Raw genomic sequence first — 24,709 nt, forward strand, 5'->3', positions numbered from 1 at the left:
ATAGTTTATCTGGATTTGCAAAAGCATTGACAAAGTTCCTTATGAGAAAGCTACAATACCAAATATTTCTTTATGCCTAACATGCATCCTCTGCTATAATAACTATGTTGTGCTATTTGGCCATTATATCTATAACACACTTTGAGTTCCCTATCTGGAAAAGCATGTCATAAAATAAAAGCATATTTCATTATTGTTTCTTTATAGCAAATGACAGTTGTATGTATGTGTTTCCTTCTTAGATGGTCTAATTGCTAATTTTGCCTTCTTGCATCCTCTTTCTTCTAGGGTCTGCTGCTGTCAATGTTTCCGGGGGCTTTGGAAATACTTCTCATGTTACTCCGAACTCATCATTAGGTTTTATTCAGGCAACTCCATCAAAAGTGCTACCATCTCCTACTATCCACACAAAAGAAGCATTAGGTAAACAGACGGTGATATTTGATATTGCAGGTCAAGCTAGTTTATTTTTTATTTGTTTTTCTTTTATTTAGGAAACACAGTATATAAACATACAAATTACATACAGTATGTATTTAACCATGACATCCTAGTCCAATGATTTTTACTCTTGTTTGAAAAAATATAATCTAAATATTACAAATAAATATTTGGCCATGTATCATTAACTATGCATTTTTAATTGTATCTATTTTTACTGTCTTTCAAAATAAATACTGTGCTATTCTTGCTGAACCAAAACAAAAATACCAAACATGTTTATATATGATAACTATTACATGTGTTCAGACTTTTCTTTAACACTTATAATTATATTAAGTTAATATTGACCTTATCACAGTTTTCCTGTCCAAAGTATACCAGTACCTCTTTCCTCTGTTGAAATCATTGTATTTATATCCAATGTCATAATCTCCATTTTTCTGAGATACCACATGTTTAAACCCCGTACTTCCATTTTTGGCCACTAATAAAATGCTTTGTTTTGCTACTAAAATTACAAGTTTTACTAAGCTCCTTTTCAGTTTTAGTAAGAGCGCCTGTTGTGGGGCCTTCGTCTGTCTAGCCATTTGTACGCATTCGTGTGTGTATGCGTGGCTTCAGACCTTTAGTGAAACAGCTATGCACGTCAGGCAGCCAAAGTCCTAGAAGGAGGGTGGGCTGGGCAGTGGGAATCCATGCTGCTGTGATCCCCCATTTCCAATCCCATGGCAGTTTCAGTGGGAGAGTGAGAGGAACAGTAACAATCCATGCCACTGATACTGTTGCCACCAGTGCTCCTCAGCTGTTTCCACCATGTGGACTTGCTAAGGGATAGGGGGGTGGAGCAATGAGTTAAGGGAAATGTGCTGTTGTGCAGTGTTTTTTAGCATGCACTTTATCACTTGTTGTACGTAAGTCTCTTTGGAAGACTCCTAACAGTACTCGGGGGAGGGGAGGAGGATAGATTTTCAAATACATTTTGGGAGGAATTTTATAACAGCCCTTCAAAAAAGTCAGCAAATATACTCATGTTGAACAGGTCTAACATAAACGAGTAACTTATCCGACTAAGTCATGAGAGGCTTCTACGAAAACTAAAAAGTCATGGGATAGGAGGTGATGGCCTTTCATGGATTACAAACTGGTTAAAAGACAGGAAACAGAGTAGGATTAAATGGTCAATTTTCTCAGTGGAAAAGGGTAAACAGTGGAGTGCCTCAGGAATCTGTACTTGGACCGGTGCTTTTCCAAATAAATAAATATATATATATATGTATATATATATATATATGCATGTATATATGTATATATGTGTATATGTATGTATATATGTGTATATATAAATAAATGATCTGGAAAAGAATATGACGAGTGAGGTTATCAAATTTGTGGATGACACAAAATTATTCAGAGTAGTTAAATCCCAAGCGGACTGTGATACATTACAGGAGGACCTTGCAAGACTGGAAGATGGGGCATCCAAATGGCAGATGAAATTTAATGTGGACAAGTGCAAGGTGTTGCATATAAGGAAAAATAACCCTTGCTGTAGTTACACAATGTAAGGTTCCATATTAGGAGCTACCACCAAGGAAAAAGTTCTAGGCGTCGTAGTGGATAATACTTTAAAATCGTCGGCTCAGTGTGCTGCAGCAGTCAAAAAAGCAAACAATGTTAGGAATTATTAGGAAGGGAATGGTTAATAAAACGGAAAATGTCATAATGCCTCTGTCGCTCCATGGTGGGACCACACCTTGAATACTGTGTACAATTCTGGTCGCCGCATCTCAAAAAAGATATAGTTGCGATGGAGAAGATACAGAGAAGGGCAACCAAAATGATAAAGGGGATGGAACAGCTCCCCTATGAGGAAAGGCTGAAGAGGTTAGGGCTGTTCAGCTTGGAGAAGAGACGGCTGAGGGGGGGATATGATAGAGGTCTTTAAGAACATGAGAGGTCTTGAACGAGTAGATGTAACTCTGTTATTTACACGTACGAATAATAGAAGGACTAGGGGGCATTCCATGAAGTTAGCAAGTAGCACATTTAAGACTAATCGGAGAAAAAAATTTTTCACTCAACGCGCAATAAAGCTCTGGAATTTGTTGCCAGAGGATGTGGTTAGTGTAGCTGGGTTCAAAAAAGGTTTGGATAATTTCTTGGAGGAGAAGGCCACTAACAGCTATTAATAGCCACTGCTATTAATTGCATCAGTAGCATGGGATCTTCTTAGTGTTTGGGTAATTGCCAGGTTCTTGTGGCCTGGTTTGGCCTCTTTTGGAAACAGGATGCTGGGCTTGATGGACTCTTGGTCTGACCCAGCATGGTAATTTCTTATGTTCTTAAGTCTAAATATTGTTACTTAGCCAGATAAGCTATCTAAGTAGGGCTTCTCCGATCCGCCCACAAATTTCTCCGGCTAAAAGGTAGCTGGACAAGTAATTTATCCAATGGCTATTTTCTGGCTGAATATTGGGCCCTTGTTTTTTTTTCATCTCCCACAATTCTCCCTCTACCATCACTTATTCATCTGAGTTTAACCAACCTTTCACTAGAGCGCACATTCCATATCAATACCTATCAAACAAGCCGCCTATTTCTTAATCTCCTATATTAATCCTCTGAGCTGGGTTGACTAGATGCCTCAAAAAGATAGCTAGAATGCTTTGACTGCATGCATTTCAAAGCTGATGTCAGGGTAATCTACTTGAGGCAGCAGTTACAACACTGAACTGCAGTGGTGTGATTGAAATGGTCTTTGAAGAAAGTATTGAGGTAACCCTACACGGAGTGGTGTTTTCAAACTTAAGCAACAGTAGTAGAAACAGCCAAGAACATGAGCGGGTGACCTGCATGGATAGAGTATGGATAAAGTCCAAATTTCGATGAGTATGGGGAGGCTGGAACTGTGTGTGTTTTTTTTTTTTTTTTAACAGCCTTCTCTAACCTTGGTAGCTTTGTGGATTATTACAAAGCTTGGTAATAAAGACACAGGAGGAGACCTGTATGTTGGCAAATTATTCATCATGTAAGAATCAAAGCTGAGGATGGCAAAGTCTGAAATGGCTTACCAATAGGTAGAGGCAGTCAGTCTTACAAGATTATGGGCATGCTGAGGATAGACATGGAGGGCAGTGGTAGGAAAAGGGCTATGAGGTCAGGTAAAAAACATGATTGATAGGGGAGTTGGTGTTAGGTTGCATATAGGAATTTGTATATGCATGTACCCAAAGTGGATGAATCTCAACTGAGTAGACTGGATAGGCCATGTTATCTTTATTGTCATATACTATGCTTGTGTCAAAAGTTAAGACAGTTTGTGAAAGTGATCCTTCATTATATCTCTATATTTCCAAAATCTTTTCAATATGTAGCTGATCTAATGATGTAGCTGTCAAATACTCCACAGACATCATAAAATGTAACTGTATTTTCCAGTGCATGAAAGGAACTTTTTCTTGTATCAGATGCACATTTTAGACAAGAGTTTGATTCCCTATCATCAGTTGCAATGCATATCACTTACGTAGAACTTTAAATTGCACCTCTTGGAGATATGTGATAATGCCTCCTTTAGCATTTCCTTCTGCTTAGATTTGTATACTAAAAATTCTTTCTAATTTGCTAGTGAATTAGAAACTTTAGTATGACTTTAGGGATCATAAATTTATAATTTGGCTATAATGCATGTCTTACTTTTTCTGAGTAGTGTGATTGCTGCATTAGTCCCCTTGAATGTGAAGAACTAGTCAATATACTTTTTTATTTATTTATTGTTTAACAGCTTTTCTATACCGACATTAAAATACACATCATATCGGTTTACATTTTAACGTAAAAAAGGTGGAAAATTACAATAAACAGTGAAAGGGGGAATGGGGCAACTGATAAATACAAAAGGAAGCACAGAGGTGAAATTTAGCAAAATGAAAACTAAAGAGAATACAGTATGCAAAATGTTATTGGAACAAGTTAATATTTTTCTTGACTTGCTTTGGGTGCAAACTCTCCAACTGGGAAAAAAAAGTCTGAAACAAATTTATTTAATAGACTAAAATGTAATACGTCTGAATAAACTTTCTGGATATGATTAAGATGATTTTTCTAGAAACGTTAGTTTCTATTACTGACCTCATAACTCTCTATTGTTGATATTGTTAAATCAGTGTTACCAATAGTAGAATTCCTAGTTCCTATTAGTTCATTTCTTTAGCATACTTTCTTACCCTTGCTGAAACTCTGTATTTCCTTCAATTGTAGTAAAAATTGACATTTTGAGCTTTATTACTTACAGAAGCCTAATTTCTTATCAAGTATCAATCATGCCCTTATAAGTGAATAATCAATATCAGTATCCATTTTCCTCAGTACCAATAGGTATAGTGTACTCCTGATAGCAGTTGGAGACTGATCAGATTTAAATCTGACATCAGCCCTAGTACATATACCCCTGCAGGAAGTGCAGCTCTTCAGTATTTTCCGTCTCCATAGCAGTTAGGGACTCTATGCACACTGCAACAGCGTTAGAGTAATTTTACCAAAGAAAACCAAAATAAGAAATCTTACCTCTACAGACGAGCCCCGCTCTCCTGCGGTGAAACCCATTGGGTCCCTCCCCCAGTTGAGAATTCCCGAGGTGATTTCCGCTAAGCCTTGGACCGGCGGCTGAACCTCTGCGGGGACCTAGCCCCCGACATTGGGTGAGGCTGAGAGGCAGCGGGTGCAACTTCGAGCACGGCGGTGAAAGTATTTTCCCTCTCCTCCCCCCCCCCCCCCGCAGCCAGAGACCGCCCAGAACGAGACCGGGAAGCGCCGAGACAAGGTAAGGTAGAAATCTATTTAAGTCTCCGGTCTCCGAAGCTCGAGGAGTCGCACAGGTCATCAGCCGGGACCGGTGCCACCGGGTTGATCTGTCCTAGCAGGGCTAGACCCCAGTCAGATCCGAGGGTCCATCCACGTGGAGACCCTCCGAGGTGGTCGCCATATTGTCCGTGTGGTCGCTGTCACCATTTTGATCTGTTCGCTGCCCTGTCCGCCGTTCTGAGCCGTGCGCACAAGCGACGCGCGTAGCCACATGCTTACTATGCCAGACGCATAACTTCAATCTGTGCGCACAACAGCATGCACCAAACCTACGCACACAACTTCGACGCACCGGAAAAGAAACAAGGTTCAGGGCCTTTGCCCAGCATGCCACATTAGAGCTGCACAGCATGAGGAGGCCACGGCCCTGTGTATACAGTGCAAAGAGGCCCTAAGGGATCCAACTCATGGCCCTCCCCAGCCGGTACCAGGTTCCAGCCTCTCGAACAGTATGCCGGACCTAGCATTGCACAGCGGGGACCTCCCCCCCCCCCTCAAACTGGACTCCCTAGGGACAGGGCGCCCCTTAGTCTAGACCCAGCATCTATCTCCTGGGTGGAATTCTTCAAAGGTCTGCATACCTTCGTTTACATGCAACCGGGGCCTCCTATAATACGGCCACAAGCTCCACCAGAGGACCTCAACATCCCAGGACCCTCTATGCCCAGGAAAGTGATCCCACTGCCCAGAAGCCCCACCTTCGGGACACGGACAACTCGGATGAGGATTCAGAACCCCTGGAGGAAGGGGAACTCCCTCCGGGGACAGAGCCCCACCGAACCATGAGACGCTTCTTCACCAAGGACGAGCTTCCAGACCTGGCCACACACATCTTAAAAGAGCTTGCTATCCCGGGTACAAGTGCCTCAGGGGAACCGAAGACGAATCCCCTACTAGAGGGACTCCGTCAGACCTCCTGTCATTTCCCACTATTACAAGCCGACCAGCAACTAATTGACCAGGAATGGGATGCCCTGGAAATTACGTTCAAAGGTGGGCGGGCTCTGGCAGCCATGTACCCTCTGGACCCAGCTGCCAAAGATCTCCTGAGCAAAAAGGGATAACAGGAAGTATATTAAACAAAGGAGAGATATTCAATTGCAAAGATATTAACTGGCATTTGCACTACAGGTTGCACTAAGGGGTGCACAAAGGGGGGGAGGGCCCTTTATGATCCAGAACTAATCAGGACCTTATGCAATTCTGTACTTTTGCTTTTAAAATATTGGTAAGGGGCTAGAATTTGAGTACCCTACTGCTCCTCCTCCCCTACCTTTGGTACATTTCAAACCAATCAGAAGGCCTCCATAAATAATCCTTGTTGTAAATTTAGAGGAGATACTTAGTACCAATCAGCATTGTCTTGCTTTATATGTTTTAGTATGTTATCCTATCTAAATGCGTGTTTACAAAACCCAATTTGGGTTATAAATTGTGACACTGTTAATTATTAAGGGAGCAATAATTGGATATTTTTACATAGGTAAATCGGTGTTTACCTGGAGAAAAACGTGGTCTTATTGCCTCTCCCTCAAATCTCCTCCCTCATGGGTAAAAAGTATGTAAGCTGTTCACAGTGCATATACTTTTAGCCACAAGGTAAAGTGAGCTGAATCAGGTCAGGATTGAGAGGCAGAATATATTCAGAGATTATTTTCTAGTGTGTACTTTATTCCGGCTTTTAGGTGCAAAGTGTGCAGATCACATCCTGTGCATTAGCACGATTTTCAAAGGAAAACAAATAGTTTCCCTTTGGAAATGTCTTCCCAAGGACTGCAAGCTCTTTATTTCCATCCCTGTATAGTAAGTGTTTTATGGATTGTTATGCTATGTAATTTGTTTTGTCTAAATATTTAATAATGAAATCCCAAGATTAATTAAAAAAAATGTTTGAAGAAAATTTGAGTGAAAGTAGCCACTTGGTAACACTGAAGGTTGTGGGCATTGCCTTTAAGTTCATATGCTTCCTTAGGTGACCTCAGGAGCAGAAAGACAAATTGGCAGGGCTGGTGCTACCTCTTCTGCTGCCCTGTGCAAATAACTGTGCTGCCCCTCCCACAGATTCTCATGGAGCCCTTCGTGGGCTTCTCTATTCTTTTATTTTTTCACAAAAATAATTGAGTGTCTGAACACTATTTATAGTTGCATTGGCGTTAGAGTGAGGTTACTGTATTTCTAATGGATGAATCTGGGATACTTGTTCGTGCTGCCAGTAGTGATCAAGCAGTTCATGTGGAGTTGGGGTAGGGGCCTGTGGGATGTGGGACTGTCCCTATGAAGTTTTGCAGCAGTATATTCTTAAAATATACCTAAAAGCACCCACTTTAAATTTTATCACCACAAAATATTTCAAAACCAGTACAAAATCCTCAGAGCTGGTGAGTTTATTCTGGATGCATGAGAATTAATTATGCACCAGAAAATAATATCAAATCGGGCAACATTATCCAGTTATCAACATTTAAATTCTAAGAACATAAGAACATAAGAAAATGCCATACTGGGTCAGACCAAGGGTCCATCAAGCCCAGCATCCTGTTTCCAACAGTGGCCAATCCAGGCCATAAGAACCTGGCAAGTACCCAAAAACTAAGTCTATTCCATGTAACCATTGCTAATGGCAGTGGCTATTCTCTAAGTGAACTTAATAGCAGGTAATGGACTTCTCCTCCAAGAACTTATCCAATCCTTTTTTAAACACAGCTATACTAACTGCACGAACCACATTCTCTGGCAACAAATTCCAGAGTTTAATTGTGCGTTGAGTAAAAAAGAACTTTCTCTGATTAGTTTTAAATGTGCCCCATGCTAACTTCATGGAGTGTCCCCTAGTCTTTCTACTATCCGAAAGAGTAAATAACCGATTCACATCTACCTGTTCTAGACCTCTCATGATTTTAAACACCTCTATCATATCCCCCCTCAGTCGTCTCTTCTCCAAGCTGAAAAGTCCTAACCTCTTTAGTCTTTCCTCATAGGGGAGTTGTTCCATTCCCCTTATCATTTTGATAGCCCTTCTCTGTACCTTCTCCATCGCAATTATATCTTTTTTGACATGCGGCGACCAGAATTGTACACAGTATTCAAGGTGCGGTCTCACCATGGAGCGATACAGAGGCATTATGACATTTTCTGTTTTATTCATCATTCCTTTTCTAATAATTCCCAACATTCTGTTTGCTTTTTTGACTGCCGCAGCACACTGAACCGACGATTTCAATGTGTTATCCACTATGACACCTAGATCTCTTTCTTGGGTTGTAGCACCTAATATGGAACCCAACATCATGTAATTATAGCATGGGTTATTTTTCCCTATATGCATCACCTTGCACTTATCCACATTAAATTTCATCTGCCATTTGGATGCCCAATTTTCCAGTCTCACAAGGTCTTCCTGCAATTTATCACAATCTGCTTGTGATTTAACTACTCTGAACAATTTTGTGTCATCTGCAAATTTGATTATCTCACTCATCATATTTCTTTCCAGATCATTTATAAATATATTGAACAGTAAGGGTCCCAATACAGATCCCTGAGGCACTCCACTGTCCACTCCCTTCCACTGAGAAAATTGCCCATTTAATCCTACTCTCTGTTTCCTGTCTTTTAGCCAGTTTGCAATCCACGAAAGGACATCACCACCTATCCCATGACTTTTTACTTTTCCTAGAAGCCTCTCATGAGGAACTTTGTCAAACGCCTTCTGAAAATCCAAGTATACTATATCTACCGATTCACCTTTATCCACATGTTTATTAACTCCTTCAAAAAAGTGAAGCAGATTTGTGAGGCAAGACTTGCCCTTGGTAAAGCCATGCTGACTTTGTTCCATTAAACCATGTCTTTCTATATGTTCTGTGATTTTGATGTTTAGAACACTTTCCACTATTTTTCCTGGCACTGAAGTCAGGCTAGCCGGTCTGTAGTTTCCCGGATCGCCCCTGGAGCCCTTTTTAAATATTGGGGTTACATTTGCTATCCTCCAGTCTTCAGGTACAATGGATGATTTTAATGATAAGTTACAAATGTTTACTAATAGGTCTGAAATTTCATTTTTTAGTTCCTTCAGAACTCTGGGGTGTATACCATCCGGTCCAGGTGATTTACTACTCTTCAGTTTGTCAATCAGGCCTACCACATCTTCTAGGTTCACCGTGATTTGATTCAGTCCATCTGAATCATTACACATGAAAACCTTCTCCATTACGGGTACCTCCCCAACATCCTCTTCAGTAAACACCGAAGCAAAGAAATCATTTAATCTTTCCGCGATGGCCTTATCTTCTCTAAGTGCCCCTTTAACCCCTCGATCATCTAACGGTCCAACTGACTCCCTCACAGGCTTTCTGCTTCGGATATATTTTAAAAAGTTTTTACTGTGAGTTTTTGCCTCTACAGCCAATTTCTTTTCAAATTCTCTCTTAGCCTGTCTTATCAATGTCTTACATTTAACTTGCCAATGTTTATGCTTTATCCTATTTTCTTCTGTTGGATCCTTCTTCCAATTTTTGAATGAAGATCTTTTGGCTAAAATAGCTTCTTTCACCTCCCCTTTTAACCATGCCGGTAATCGTTTTGCCTTCTTTCCACCTTTCTTAATGTGTGGAATACATCTGGACTGTGCTTCTAGAATGGTATTTTTTAACAATGACCACGCCTCTTGGACATTTTTTACTTTTGTAGCTGCTCCTTTCAGTTTTTTTCTAACAATTTTTCTCATTTTATCAAAGTTTCCCTTTTGAAAGTTTAGCACGAGAGCCTTGGATTTGCACACTGTTCCTTTTCCAGTCATTAAATCAAATTTGATCATATTATGATCACTATTGCCAAGCGGCCCCACCACCGTTACCTCTCTCACCAAGTCCTGTGCTCCACTGAGAATTAGATCTAAAATTGCTCCCTCTCTCGTCGGTTCCTGAACCAATTGCTCCTTATCTGCCAACATAAACATTGAAATCCCTTCCATCATACTAGGAGACTTCAACCTCCATGTCGATGCCACCCCCCTTACCCCTTCTTGTGAGGCATTCCTTACTGCACTCCAAGCTCTAGGCCTTAGACAAATTGTTGCCTCCCCGCGCACCAAGCTGGTCACTCCCTTGACCTTATATTCATCAACCACTGCTTCCTACCATCCCACCCCCCCACCTGCTCCCCTGTACCTTGGTCAGACCACTTCCTCATAAAAGCCCTCCTCCCCCTTAACTTCCCTACTACCCCCACTCCCTCAAACAACACCACCTTCACCTTCAGGAAACCCTGCTCTGGAGATGAACTGGCTCTTGCCATTTCCAACACATCCACTAGCCTTGACTGCTCCAGTCCAGAGACTGCCATCAAATCCTGGCTCAGCATGACTCTTGAAATTGCTGACAAACTATGCCCCATCTCCAGACGTAACATTACCCAACCCACAAAAAATCATCAACCCTGGTACACGACTGAACTAAGATCCCTAAAAAATACCCTCAGGCAGCGTGAGAGAAACTGGCGTAAAGCCCCCTCACCCCAACTCGCCTCAAGTTTCAAAACTACCCTTCACCAATATAGAATAACCACCCTCAAAACAAAAAGAGACTACTTTTCAGCTAAGATCCACCAATACATGTACAACCCGAAAGCCCTTTTCAATTATGTTGCCAACCTCACCAAATCCTCTCAGCCCACTATCCCTGAGAATGATGCCTCCACTAAGAGCGAAGAAATCGCCCAGTATTTCCTCATAAAAATCACCAACATCCTCCGCAGATTTCAACACCCTTCTCCATCCACCTCCCCTTCCCCCTCCCTCCAACCTTCCCCCACTTCACCCACCCTCCAAACCCTTGACCTGACTTCCGCTAAAGAAGTGGAATCTATTCTCAGAAAACTTAAACCAGCTTCCCACCCTTCAGACACCATTCCCACAAAATCCCTCCTCTCCATCCCGAACACTATATCCAAACCCATTGCAGACATCATAAACTCCTCCCTCTCTTCAGGCTCTGTCCCAGATGCTCTTAAACAAGCTATTGTCAAGCCCCTCCTAAAAAAACCAACACTAGACCCTAAAGACCCCGCTAACTTCCGCCCTATCTCTAACCTGCCCTTCCTATCCAAAATTATGGAAAAGATTGTAAACATCCAACTTACAGAATATCTAGAAAGCAACAACATTCTGCATCCAGCCCAATACGGCTTCCGTAAATACCTCAATACAGAAACCCTCCTGCTCTCCCTCACGGACCACTTACTCATAGGCATGGACCGAGGCAACTGTTACCTCCTCGCCCTACTCGACATCTCAGCTGCCTTTGATACCATCAACCATAACCTCCTCATCAACCGGCTATCCGAAATAGGCATCTCAGGCCTAGCCCTACTATGGTTTAAATCCTACTTATCTAACAGAAAGTTCTCCGTCAAGATAGGAAACGCCAACTCCACACTCTATCCCTTGTCTCAAGGTGTCCCACAAGGCTCCTCCCTCTCCTCCACCCTTTTCAACATTTATCTCACACCTCTGTCAGCTCCTCACAGACCTCGGCCTCAAATTCTACCTCTATGCAGATGACGTTCAAATCGTCATTCCCATTCACAACTCTCTCTCAGATGCCCTTGCCTTCTGGAACACATGTCTTGCCAACATCAATGACTTCCTCACCAACATCCACCTCGCTCTAAACTCCTCCAAAACAGAGCTGCTCCTTATCTCTCCTCACCTCCCTCCCAAACCACCGATCTCCAACGATCCAGCTTTCAACGTCATAACACCCCAACCCACAGTAAGAGACCTTGGGGTTATCATAGATCAACAACTCAATCTCAAAAAACAGATCAACTCCATCCTCAAAGAAGGTTTCTTCAAGCTTCACATCCTGAAGAAACTCAGACCCCTCCTCCACTATCATGACTTCCGCACCGTCGTCCAAGCCACCCTTTCCTCAAAGCTGGACTACTGTAATGCCCTCTTCCTTGGCCTACCCTCCTCCACCACCAAGCCCTTACAAATGCTCCAGAATGCCATCGCCAGGGTCATCACCAACTCAAGGAAAGCTGATCACATTACCCCAATACTCAAAGAACTCCACTGGCTCCCCATCGCATCCCGAATTCTCTTCAAAATTCTAACCATAGTGCACAAGTCCATTCACTCGCACAATTCCAATTGGTTGGATGAACCCTTTCGTCCTATACGCACTGAACGACCCACTCGCACTGTCAACAAAGGCACCCTCTCCATTCCCCCTTTGAAAAAAGCCCACCTCTCCTCTACTAGGGACCGTGCACTATCCATTGCAGGCCCTAAACAATGGAACACCCTCCCTACCACTCTCAGGCTAGAGCCATGTTACGCCAAGTTCAGAAAAAAACTTAAAACATGGCTCTTCCGACAAGCCTACCCTGATTAAGTACACCGACTTCTGCAAGTATCTTGCCTACGCCTTGTATATTCCTGTAAATAGTCCGTTGCAGTTTTTATTTATTGCTTTAATTCCTCCACCTCCTGCTCTTTGTATACTCCTCCTTGTTCACCTTCCCTGTTCATTGTAATTTCTACCTTTAAAGTTACATTGTAAACCGGTATGATGTATGCATACTAATACCGGTATATAAAAGTTTTTAAATAAATAAATAAATAAAGCTATCATTTATTCCATCCAGGAACGTTATCTCTCTAGTGTGACCCGATGATACATTTACCCAGTCTATATTGGGGTAATTGAAGTCTCCCATTATTACTGCACTACCAATTTGGTTAGCTTCCCTAATTTCTCTTAGCATTTCACTGTCCATCTCACCATCTTGACCAGGTGGACGGTAGTATACCCCTATCACTGTAGTCTTCCCTGATACACAAGGGATTTCTACCCATAAAGATTCAATTTTGTATTTAGTCTCATGCAGGATGTTTATCCTGTTGGACTCTATGCCATCCCGAACATAAAGCGCCACACCTCCTCCCGACTGCTCCTCTCTGTCATTGCGATATAATTTGTACCCCGGTATAGCACTGTCCCATTGGTTATCCTCTTTTCACCATGTCTCTGAGATGCCAATTAAGTCTATGTCATCATTTACTGCTATACATTCTAATTCTCCCATCTTACTTCTTAGACTTCTGGCTTTAGCATACAAACATTTCAAAGTTTGTTTATTGTTTGTATTTTTGTTCTGCTTTTTAATTGATAGGGATAAGTTAGAATTTTTTAGCTCAGGTGAGTTTTTAGTTACAGGCACTTGGACTACTTTTCTAATTATTGGAACCTCACTGTCTGGATGCCTTAATTCTAATGCATCATTAGTATCCTTTAAAGATACATCTCTCCGAACCATGCGCTGCTGAGCGACTGTCTGCTTTCCCCTTTGTTCTAGTTTAAAAGCTGCTCTATCTCCTTTTTAAAGGTTAGCGCCAGCAGTCTGGTTCCACCCTGGTTAAGGTGGAGCCCATCCCTTCGGAAGAGACTCCCCCTTCCCCAAAAGGTTCCCCAGTTCCTAACAAAACTGAATCCCTCTTCCTTGCACCATCGTCTCATCCACGCATTGAGACTCCGGAGCTCTGCCTGCCTCTGGTGACCTGTGCGTGGAACAGGGAGCATTTCAGAGAATGCTACCCTGGAGGGTTCTGGATTTAATCTTTCTACCTAAGAGCCTAAATTTGGCTTCCAGAACCTCCCTCCCACATTTTCCTATGTCGTTGGTGCCCACGTGTACCACGACAGCCGGCTCCTCCCCAGCACTGTCTAAAATCCTATCTAGGTGTGTGTGAGATATGCCTAGGTCCCAAGGGTAGTGATGTCAAATAATAGTTTCCATCCTTTTGTCTCTCAGGCTTGTTTGTTCTGGTTCAGCATTTCTCTTTAAAATTGTCTGTTCTTGTTTCTGTGCCTTTATTTTCACACTCTGGTGTCCTGTTTCTCTCCCTTCTTTGTCTTTTTCCTTCAAAGTTGATAATTTGATACTGCCTCTTCCTTCTCTTTCTACTCTCTTCTGCTTCTCTCCTTTCTTCTTTTCCTCCTTGTCATTTCTTCAGATTCTTCCCTGCTCATTTTTCTCCATTTCTTCTCCTTTTTTTCCTCTTTCATATGCTCTCTCCTCCATTCCCTAAATTATCTTCCTGGATACCCACCCCAATCTGCTTGAGTCCTTGCTGTATTAGCTCAGCCTTGGCCCTTTCTCCCTCCATCGTCCTTTCTTTTTCTATCACATTCTCTGCTTAGCCAGAGTGCTTGCTCCTTCAGTCTTTAGTTCTCCCTGGTCCCCCAAGCCCAGTCCTCTCTCCCTTAGTCCCTGGTTCTCTCTCTTCCATCCATTCTGCATCATTTTTTTTCTCTCCATATTCCTGATGTCCTTTCTCTTCTTGTCACCCACCCCAGGTTGTCTTCCCTCTCCTCAGCTGCCAGAATAGTCTCCCCATATTCACTCGCCACATCCACCTCCCAATCTTGGAAAGCTCTCACCACATGCCCTCTCACCCTAGGAAGGCTCTCCCCATGTCCCCATAATACCCCTAGAGGGCGCTCTCCACATTCCTTACCCCTTGACCCTCTTTGCCCTGCATGGCCTCCTTTTGATCTTCCCAACTCTGCAGAAGTGGTGCCTAAGTGTCAAATTCTTGTGCTGTATGGGTCCAGTCTAATGGTAGGAGCAATGTGGATCACATAGATCTTGTGCCTCACCATGAGACTGGCCCCTGACAGCACAGGAAGTTGATTATTTGAGCCACTACTACTGAAAGCCAGCAGTAGGCAATGGGGAGGGGAGAGGATAAGGCAGGTTCTCTGTACTGCTTAGACTCCATAGGCTAGCTCTGATGTGTGTTGTCACCCCATTGGAGCTGCAACCCTGTATAAGTGAACAATTTGCTCAGTGGGTCTTGCCAGCTCTGAAAACTGGAGAAGAGAACAAGGCAGAAAATATTAACTCAGTATTTTTAGTCGGGTGTAAACTGTTCACATGACTGAATGCTGAATTGTTTCCCCAAATGTTTTTCCATGTTGACTTTTGAGACCCCAACATCAAAGTATGTGATATACTCTACCTGACAACAGAACTTTAATTTTCCTGTTATCTTGCTATATGATTTAAAAACATTGCTTCAATCCACATTTAACAGCTAGTAGCAATAATTTCTAAATTTTTGCTATGTAAAACTTCATATTAAGAATATGTACATATTTTTTTCTACTTGCAGATTAACATACTTAGAAAATCTGGCAGGTGGGCATGATTGACAGTCTTAGTAATGGAATGGATAGCATGTATATCTGGGTAGTAATGCTTGTGGTATGGTATTCTCTAAAATACCTTGAAAGTATAACAGTAGTATGTTTAAAAACAAAAAAAAAAGACATGTTTTCCTAGTGTGAGACAGATGGACTCAAGATCAGTGGGGTTATGCTCCCCTACCAGAGAATGGAGACTGAGCAAGCTGACATCAGTGACCCCAGCCTGCTAGTATTCTCCATCTCCAGCAGATGCTGGACGTGCATCTCCTTTTTGGAAGTAGAAATTTGAAATTCTGAATTCAGGAAAAGAAAGCCCAGCTTTCCTGCAGTGATACGTAATAGTCCCTCCCCCAGTTGAGAATTCCTGAGATGATTTCCATGGTCCCTCAGAGGTGTGCCTTGGTCCAATAGCCGCTTCTAGACATGGACTTAGCTGCTTGTAAAGCTGAAAGGCAGCAGTGACAGCAGATGCCCTCTCTCCCTGAAGCCGGAGACCATCTCTGTGCTCAGCCGGTAAGCGCTGAGCTCCGGTAAGTTTACAAAAAAAAAAAAAAAAAAAAAAAAAAAGAAAAAACTTTTACCTACAAAGACAGGGTTTTTTTTTTTTTTTTTAAGGCCTTCTGTCAGTCTCCGTGCTCCGCACACCATCCTGACATCGTTCTTACTCCCGTTGGGGTTATGGGAACTGGGCAGCCTGGGGGTTGAGCAGCCCAGGTGGGCTAGGCCCTGCAATAGGCTTTTCTCAGCACGCTGTGTGGTTGACCATGGCGGCATTTTTGCATGCTTGTGTGTGCTTTCTGCCCTCTTTTGGACTTCGTTGTGTGCAGTGCGTCGGATCTGCACACATATTGTGCATGCCACACTAGGCGCAACTTTTGTGCACATATCTTTTTTGAGTGTGGTGATACGCTCCAGCAGGGCGCACTAGTAGTGCGTGCACCTTGCCACCCTTACTGCTGGGGCATTTATAATTTGTGAGCAGTTTGAACGCACAGTTACCATCGCCCATGGCGTCAATAAACAAGAAGCCTAAGCGCCTTTCTCTTTGTTGCCTGTTATATTAGGGCTTCTCAGCCTGACCTGGCTTCTAACCTGTGTCAGTGCTGTTCAGATGCTCAGGGAGAGTTGCCTTTCTTTGATTTTGCTAAACTTGGATCCTCTCATTCTGATGATGGTGTGTCACAGTTTTGACTGGAAGTGTGCCAGATCTTGGTTCTCCCTTGACTGGCTCCTCTGCTGGCAAGGGCAGTTCTGTGGGACCAGCTCCAGTTCCTTCTGGCCTTGGTCTAGTCCCAGCTGCTTTTTTCTTGGGTGGAATTTTTTTTCAAGGCTTACAAGCTTTTCTTCAAGTGTGATCCTCCGCTTCCCCCATTTCTGTCCTGTCAAGCTCTAAGCTGGCGGCTCCTCCCTCTTCCAGTCATATGCTTAAGCGCTGGGGCTTGCCTTGGTTCCCTGTAGGTGCTCCTGGCAGGAATCAGGATGACACTGATAATGAGGTTGATCCTGATTCCCTGGAAGATGGGGAAATTCCTCCAGGGCTGGAACTGTAGCGAACCATGTTGTGGTTTTTTCATAGAGATGAACTGCCGGCCCTGATTTCCCAGACCTTGAAACAGCTGAGTGTCCCTGGTTCAGATACTTTGTCAGAGCAGAGGAAGAATCCATTTTAATTTCCTTACGTAAAGCCTTGTGTTTTTTTCCCTGTGATGGATGACATTCAAGAATTGATTGATCTGGAATGGAATGTCCCAGAGGTAAATTTTAAAGGGAGTCAGACATTGAAAGGTCTGTACCCCCTGGATCTGGCTATGAGAGAGTATTTGTGTTTCCCAAATGGATGCTCTGGTATGTGCCATTTCTAAGTGGACGACTATTCCTGTAGAGGGAGGAGCGACCTTGAAGGATATACATGATAGAAGGATTGTCTATTCTTAAGCAAGCCTTTGAGGTAGTGGCATTGAATTTACAGATTGCCTCCTGTTGCGCCCTTGTGGCAAGATCTTATCTACTTCTCTCTAAGGAGGTTGATGAGTCTGAAGGGAATTCCAGAGCGGATATGGAGCCTGCTGCCGCCTTTTTAGCAGACACAGGCTGTGATTTGGTCCGAATCTTGGCCAGAGAATTGGCTCCATTGATAGCGGCCAGGTGTCAGCTCTTGTTGCGACATTGGTCAGCTGATGCAGCTTCCAAAGTCAATCTTACCAAGATGCCCTTTAAAGACTCTCTCTTGTTTGGGAATGAGTTGGAGAAACTGGCCAGTAAATGGTGCAAGTCTCTGGTACCTCGGTTGCCGGAGGATAAGAAACAATTACAGCACCCCTTTGGTATGAGGGGTCGTTCCGGGGTTCCAGGCATTTTCATTCTTGTAGAGGGACGATCTTTCAGAGGACTCGGCCTTTCAGTAGGTCTCAGTCCTTTTGTCCCTGACAGCCCAAGAGAGGAGTGGGCTCGGGGATGGATCTTCTCGAGCTTCCCAATGAAGATTTGCTGACCCACCTACCGGAACAGGAAATAGGGGGATGTCTCTCTCTCTCTTTTATCAGAGGTGGGTCGAAATCACATTGGACCACTGAGTGCCATTAGCGCCTACCACTGTTAGTGGGGCACTTTATGAGAGACTTGCTAGAATTGAAGCCTCCACTGCGTCCTCCCTCCGTTGTGGCTTGGGACTGCAACGTTATGCTAGCATGGCTCATGCAGACTCCGAACCTATGCGCTTCTGCAAGTTTAAACACCTCACCTGGAAGGTGGTCTTCCTGGTAGCAGTTACTTCTATCCACAGGGTCAGTGAGCTTCAGGCTTTGGTAACCTATCCACCTTATAAGAGGTTCTTCCACGATAGGGTAGTGTTACACACTCACCCTAAATTCTTGCCTAAGGTGGTGACTGACTTCCATCTAAATCAGTCTATTGTACTGCCCACCTTCTTTTTGAGACCTCACTCCCACCAGGGTGAGCAGGCTCTGCACACCTTGGACTGCAAACGTGCTCTGGCATTTTACCTGGAGCGCACTGCAGCACACAGGCAGTCCACCCAACTCTTCGTCTCCTTCAACAAGCAGAGCATGTCCATTTGGTTGGCAGACTGTATCACTTTTGCTATGAGCAAGCTGGCCTTTCCGCTTGGAGGCCAAGTAACAGCGCACTCAGTGAGGGCCATGGCAGCATCGGTGGCTCACTTCCGTACCGTCCCTATTGCTGAGATCTGCAAGGCCATGACATTGAGTTCCCTCCACACATTCACAGCCCACTACTGTCTGGACAAGGATGGTCGACAGGACAGTGCCTTCGGCCAGTCTGTCCTTCCTAATTTGTTCCAAGTCTGAGAACCCAACTCTCCCAGCCTAGGGCCCAATGTGCGGTTCAGGCTACCTCTCATTGTTGCCAACAGCACCCCTGTTGTTGTGCCTTTTGCACATTATTGGTTGTCTGTTGGCCCGATTCCTTCCAGGGGCAGCCTGCAGCTTGGTACTCTCCCATCTGTGAGGACTACCATCCTGCTTGTCCTGGGAAAAAGCAGAGTTGCTTACCTGTAACAGGTATTTTCCCAAGACAGCAGAATGTTAGTCCTCAACAAGACCCACCCGCCACCCCATGGAGTTGGGTTCGTCTGCAGTTTATTTTATTTTTTGCTCGCCTTCTATGCTTTGATACAAAACTGAAGGGATAGTGATATGCTCAGGGTGCCAGTCAAAGTGTCTAGAAACTTTGACAAAAGTATTCCATGCCAGGCTCCATCTGATAATGTCACCCATCTGTGAGGGTTAACATACTGCTGTCTTGGGAGAACACCTGTTACAGGTAAGCAACTCTATCTCCTTATTGCAGGAGCTCAGTTGGGTGGTGACCCAGGCCAAGAGCAATCTTCAACCATATCTGTGGATCCAGTTCGACATAGGACAGGATAGAGTTTTCCTATTGGAAGTTCGAATCCAGAGATTGATGTCTCAAATGCGTGAGTTGATGAACGCCATACGCCCGATGGTGTGGTCCTGCCTACAGGTACTTGGTTTGATGGCAATTACCCTGAAAGTGGTGCTGTGGGCAAGGGCGCATATGCATCCTCTTCAGCGCACTCTGCTGTCTCTTTGGAACCCACAGTATTAGGATTATGCAGTTCGGCTCAACTTGCCGATGGACATCTTCTCCCAAATCCAGTGGTGGTTGCAGGAAGATCTGAGAAAGGGAGTTCCCTTGTCCTCTCCAGCCTGGTTAGTACTCTACGATGGTTGGAGGCCTCACTGTCTGGAGTTAATGTCCCAGTGGCGCTAGAATGCTGAAGAGTCCTGCTGGAACATCAGTCACCTGAAGGCATGGGAAGTACGGCTGGAATGCTTGCTGTTCAGCCAAAGGCTTTGGAATCAAGCAGTTCGTGTGATGGCGGACAACGCGACGACAGTGGCCTACAGCAGTCACTAGAGAGGAGGAACTAAGACTCTGCACTGCAATTGTTGCAGGAAATAGACCAGCTTATGGAATGGGTAGAATGTCATCTGGAAATGATCTCAGCCTCTCACTCTGCAGGAAAAGACAACGTAAGTGCAGACTTTCTCCGCAGGTAGAGTCTGGACCCAGGAGAAGTGGGTATTGTCAGCCGAGGCATTTTAGCTGATTGTGTATTGCTGGGCTTTGCATTCCTAGACTGGCTCGCGACTTCTCAAAGTGCGAAGGTTCCTCAATTCTACAGTTGCAGGAGAGATCCTTGGTCCCTGGGAGTAGTTGCTCTTGCAGAGGTCTGGCCAGAAGACAAATTGCTTTATGCCTTTCCTCTGTGGCCCTTGCTGGTCAGGAATTTTCGCAAGATCGAAGGCCACAGAGGGTTAGTACTCCTGGTGGCGCCGGACTGGCCCAGGTATCCATTGTATGCAGATTTGCGGTGACTCCTGGTGGAGGCCCCCCTTTGTCTTACTCCGCACATGGATCTGCTGCAGCAGGGACCGGTTCTTCACAAGGATCCGACTCTATTCTGTTTTACGGTATGACCCTTGAGAGGGTTTGACTGTGTGGTTATTCCTCTGCAGTGATTGCCACTTTACTCTGCGCTTGCAGGTTCTCCACTTCCTTGGCTTATGTGCAGGTTTGGAGAATTTTTTAGGCCTGGTGTGAGAAGCGGGGGTGTTCTTCCTTGTTCAGTTAACATCCCTCTCATTCTGGACTTTTTGCAGGATGGATTGAATAAAGGCTTGGCCCTTAATTCCTTAAAGGTGCATGTTTCAGCTCTTGCCTGATTCAGAGGCCTGGTGAATGGTGTTTGTCATCTCATCCTGATGTCGCCCATTAAAGGAATGATGCATCTTAGACCTCCCTTGAGGTTACCAGTTCCATTGTGAAGTTTTGATTTGATGCTGGACTTTTTGGTGGGCCTTATGTTCCGATCACTGCCTAGCCTTTCCTTATGGTTAGTGTCCTAGAAGACTGTGTTCCTGGTGGCTATATGTTCTGCGCTTCGGATTTCTGAGCTGCAGATCTTGTCTTGCTGGGAGCCGTTCCTTCGGGTGACTCTGGGGGGGTGTTACAGCTGCATACTGTTCCATCCTTGCCGAAGGTCGTCTCGGACTTTCATTTGAATCAGTCCATCTCCTTGCCATCCCTGGATAAGGTCAGGGATGCGGAGGAGTTTTGCCTTTTGCGCTCCTTGGATGTTAAGCGTCTTGTCGTGCAGTATCTAGAGGTCTCTGGGTCATTTCGAAAGACAGATTGCCTGTTTGTTCTCGATGGCAGGAGTAAGCAGGGTGCTCCAGCTTTGTGGGCTACCAAAGCTCAATAGATTATCAAGGTGGTCATGGCCACATATGTGGATGCTGGAAAGCTGTTGCTTGCTCAGGTTAGGGCACATTCCACTAGGACTCAGTGTCATCAGCGGAGGTTAATTTTTCTTCCTTCGATATCTGCAGAGCTGCGACTTGGTCTTCCTTACACACTGTCACCAGGTTTTATCATCTGGATGTGCAGGCCCGGGAGGATGCAGCCTTTGCACATGCAGTGTTGACTGGACTGCGGGCAGCCTCCCACCCTGTTGGAGAGTAGCTTTGGTACATCCCACTGGTCTTGAGTCCATCTGCCTACACGCTAGGAAATGGAGAAATTGCTTACTTGATAATTTCGTTTTCCTTAGTGTAGAAAGATGGACTCAGCTTCCCGCCCTCAGCTGCTGTATGTATGTGTCAGTAGTCCTCCTATGGGGCTCTGGGTTCCAAGGGATTACTGGTGAGTGTTAATCCAGTCCCTATCTTGGGATACCTAAAATCTTACATGAGTTCAGTGTTTGGTTGAGTACAGTTCTAGTAACCTGTTTTTAATTATATTTTTTTAATCAGATTTTTTGCTAGTCTGTCCACGATTGCGTTTGAAGAGAATACAGGCAGGCTGGGGTCACTGCAGGGCTATATATACTGTAACGTCGCTTGCTCTGTCTCCATCTGCTGGCAGGAGAGCACAAACCTACTGGTCCCGAGTCCATCTGTCTACACTAAGGAAATGAAATTATCAGGTAAGTAATTTCTCCAATAACTTTTCAGTTAGTTATATAAACCAAAAATTTTAGGCACAAGAGACATTTGATGGATTGGTTAAGAATATATTGTGACAGAAGAATCTTTCTTTTGGGAACAGATTTTATTAGGGATATATTTCAAGCACCAACCCTCAAAAAAGATATTGAGGAAGAAGGACCCTCAACCAGTTATTTTCAAATTGAAGAGGATCTTGAGGCCTTCTGCAAAAATAATGGTATGTATCATGAAGTTATGAACAGAACTGTGTATCATTGTGCTGTTTATGGAGCATTAGAAACTGAAAGTGTAAAATCCTATATGGGAGTGCGGTTTGACAGTGCTTCATATAGGGTTTAGTTTCTCCGAGGACAAGCAGGATGGCAGTCCTCGATCATGGATGACATCAGATGGAGTCCAGCTACAGAAGTTAGGCTTCAAATATTCTAGAAGCTTTGAGAATCTCCTACTAGGCATTTGCAGTATGTCATTCCTCCATGTGGGGCCCCTTCAGTCTAATTTTTACTGCAAAGTCTACCAGTTATGGACCTTCTCTCTCCTGCTTGCCAAGGATTGTTTTGCTTCCCAGGAGTACAGGATTCATTCTTTGTGGGATGCCCCTTTTATTATCTTTAGATAAGATTTTCAAGCATTGGTTAAGCTTTTTTATTTTTGATGGCCACCTGGTACAGTGCACTGAGGTGGCATCAGTCACATTTTCCTTACATCAAGTTATTTGATTTTGCTTTTGTTGATGTTTCTATTGATGCCCCAGAAGAAGAAACTAGTGGCTTCAAAAAGTTCCCATGTGCGAATTGGTCATGTCTATCATGGATCCTTGTTATAGATGTCTTTTTTGCCTAAGGACTGACCACGACATCAGAATTGTTCCCTCTGTACAACTGTGACTCTTAGAGGGTATTGTTCCCATGTTCACCTCATGGAAGAGTACTTTGGATATTGACATTGGAGACATGGACATTGAGGAACCTGGGAGCTGCACTGATGACTGGCAGAAGCATTAATATCAGAGGGGATTTATTTTATATATTTAAAAATGTATATACCACTAATCAAATTTCTTAGTGATTATAATAAAACCACAACATAAATATCTATTACAAAATTTTAATTACAACAAATCACAGAACAGAAAAAATGTGCTCTGCCCAGCCTCTATTACTCCCATTATTAAACTAAACATAGAAGGTAAATAAATTAAGAACAAATAATTAAAATAAATAATAAAAGGAGTAAAACTATTCTTGTAAAAAAAAAAAAACTGACCCAAAAACGGTGATTTAGCCACTTTGGATGATATTAATCTGACCATCAGTCAACACCTCCATAAAATTAGCATATCCTAATTAAAAGCTTGTTGAAAAAGAACCCCTTGACCCGCTTTCTAAACCTGAGAATAAGAAGTCCCTCTTTGAGAGAGCAGGGAAGTGAGTTCCAAATCTCAGATCCCTGCACATAAAATAAGCGCTCACAGGATTCATCTAATCGAACAACCTTGTGTGATGGAACATCCAAAAGATTTAAAGAGGCTGATCTAAGCGGCCTAGAAGGTTAATTAAAATTTCAGAGAAGAATTAAATCATTCAGGCATAAGACCATCGAGCCCCTTGAAACTAGCATTAAAACTTTTTAAATTTTATTCTCCACTGAACAGGCAACCAATGATACTAAGAAAAGATTGGCGTGATATGTTGGAAAATCGGAGTTTCAGCTGCCATCCTAGTGGCAGAATTCTGGACATATTGCAACGCCTTTATGGAAGTTTGTGGAAAGGAAAATTAGTTCTTACCTGATAATTTTCGTTCCTGTAGTACCACAGATCAGTCCAGACACCTGGGTTGTGACTCCGCACCAGCAGATGGAGACAGAGCAAAACTTGACGGGCTCCCTACATATAGTAAGGTGCCACCCACAGCCCCTCAGTCAAACGTAATGTCAAAGCAAAACAAGAGCCTGACTAAGTAACTAGAAAAACCTGAAAAGATTTAACAAATTCAACACACCCCTGGCTGAAAACAGAACACAATCAGAACCAGAGGCAAGCGGCCTTATTCCAAAACCGAAATAATGCAGCATTTAAAACGCAAAACGAGCGGACTCTCTCACTCTTCAGCGCAATCAGAACAGACGGGCGGGAGCCTGGACTGATCCGTGGTACTACAGGAACGAAAATTATCAGGTAAGAACTAATTTTCCTTTCCCTGTACGTACCCGGATCAGTCCAGACACCTGGGATGTACCAGAGCTAAGTTACCAAGGGTGGGAAGCAGAGAGTCCCGCTCGGAGAACACTCGCTCCAAACCCCTGCAACTCAGCTGCCTGGACCTCAAGTCTGTAATGTCTAGTAAAAGTATGCAACGACTTCCACGCCGCCGCTCTACAGATTTCCTGCGTGGACACCTGAGAGACCTCCGCCCAAGACGCGGCCTGCGCCCGAGTCGAATGGGCCCGAAGTCCCCTAGGCGCCACCCTGCCCTGCAGCAGATACGCCGGACCAATCGCCTCCTTGATCCAACGGGCAATGGTGGCACGCGAAGCAGCAGCCCCCTTGCGAGCCCCGGAACAGAGCACAAACAGGTGATCGGAAACCCGGAAAGGGTTCGTAACCTCCAGATAACAAAGGAGCACCCTGCGAACATCAAGCTTCCGCAACTCTTTCGACTCCTTGGTTATCGG

The 24,709-nt window shown here is 43.9% G+C and overlaps 1 protein-coding gene across 3 annotated transcripts in view; it reads left to right on the forward strand.

Moving 5' to 3' along the window:
* Positions 1-24,709, forward strand: part of BUB1 (BUB1 mitotic checkpoint serine/threonine kinase) — a 403,183-nt gene that overhangs the window by 179,092 nt on the left and 199,382 nt on the right. For all 3 annotated transcript variants that reach the window (XM_029594322.1, XM_029594320.1, XM_029594321.1), the window contains 2 exons: positions 289-423; positions 22,134-22,250. In XM_029594322.1, the coding sequence (XP_029450182.1) occupies positions 289-423; positions 22,134-22,250 (252 nt within the window). The remainder of the gene's footprint in view (positions 1-288; positions 424-22,133; positions 22,251-24,709) is intronic.

Source organism: Rhinatrema bivittatum, chromosome 3 (assembly GCF_901001135.1).
Source record: "Rhinatrema bivittatum chromosome 3, aRhiBiv1.1, whole genome shotgun sequence".
NCBI lineage: Eukaryota > Metazoa > Chordata > Amphibia > Gymnophiona > Rhinatrematidae > Rhinatrema > Rhinatrema bivittatum.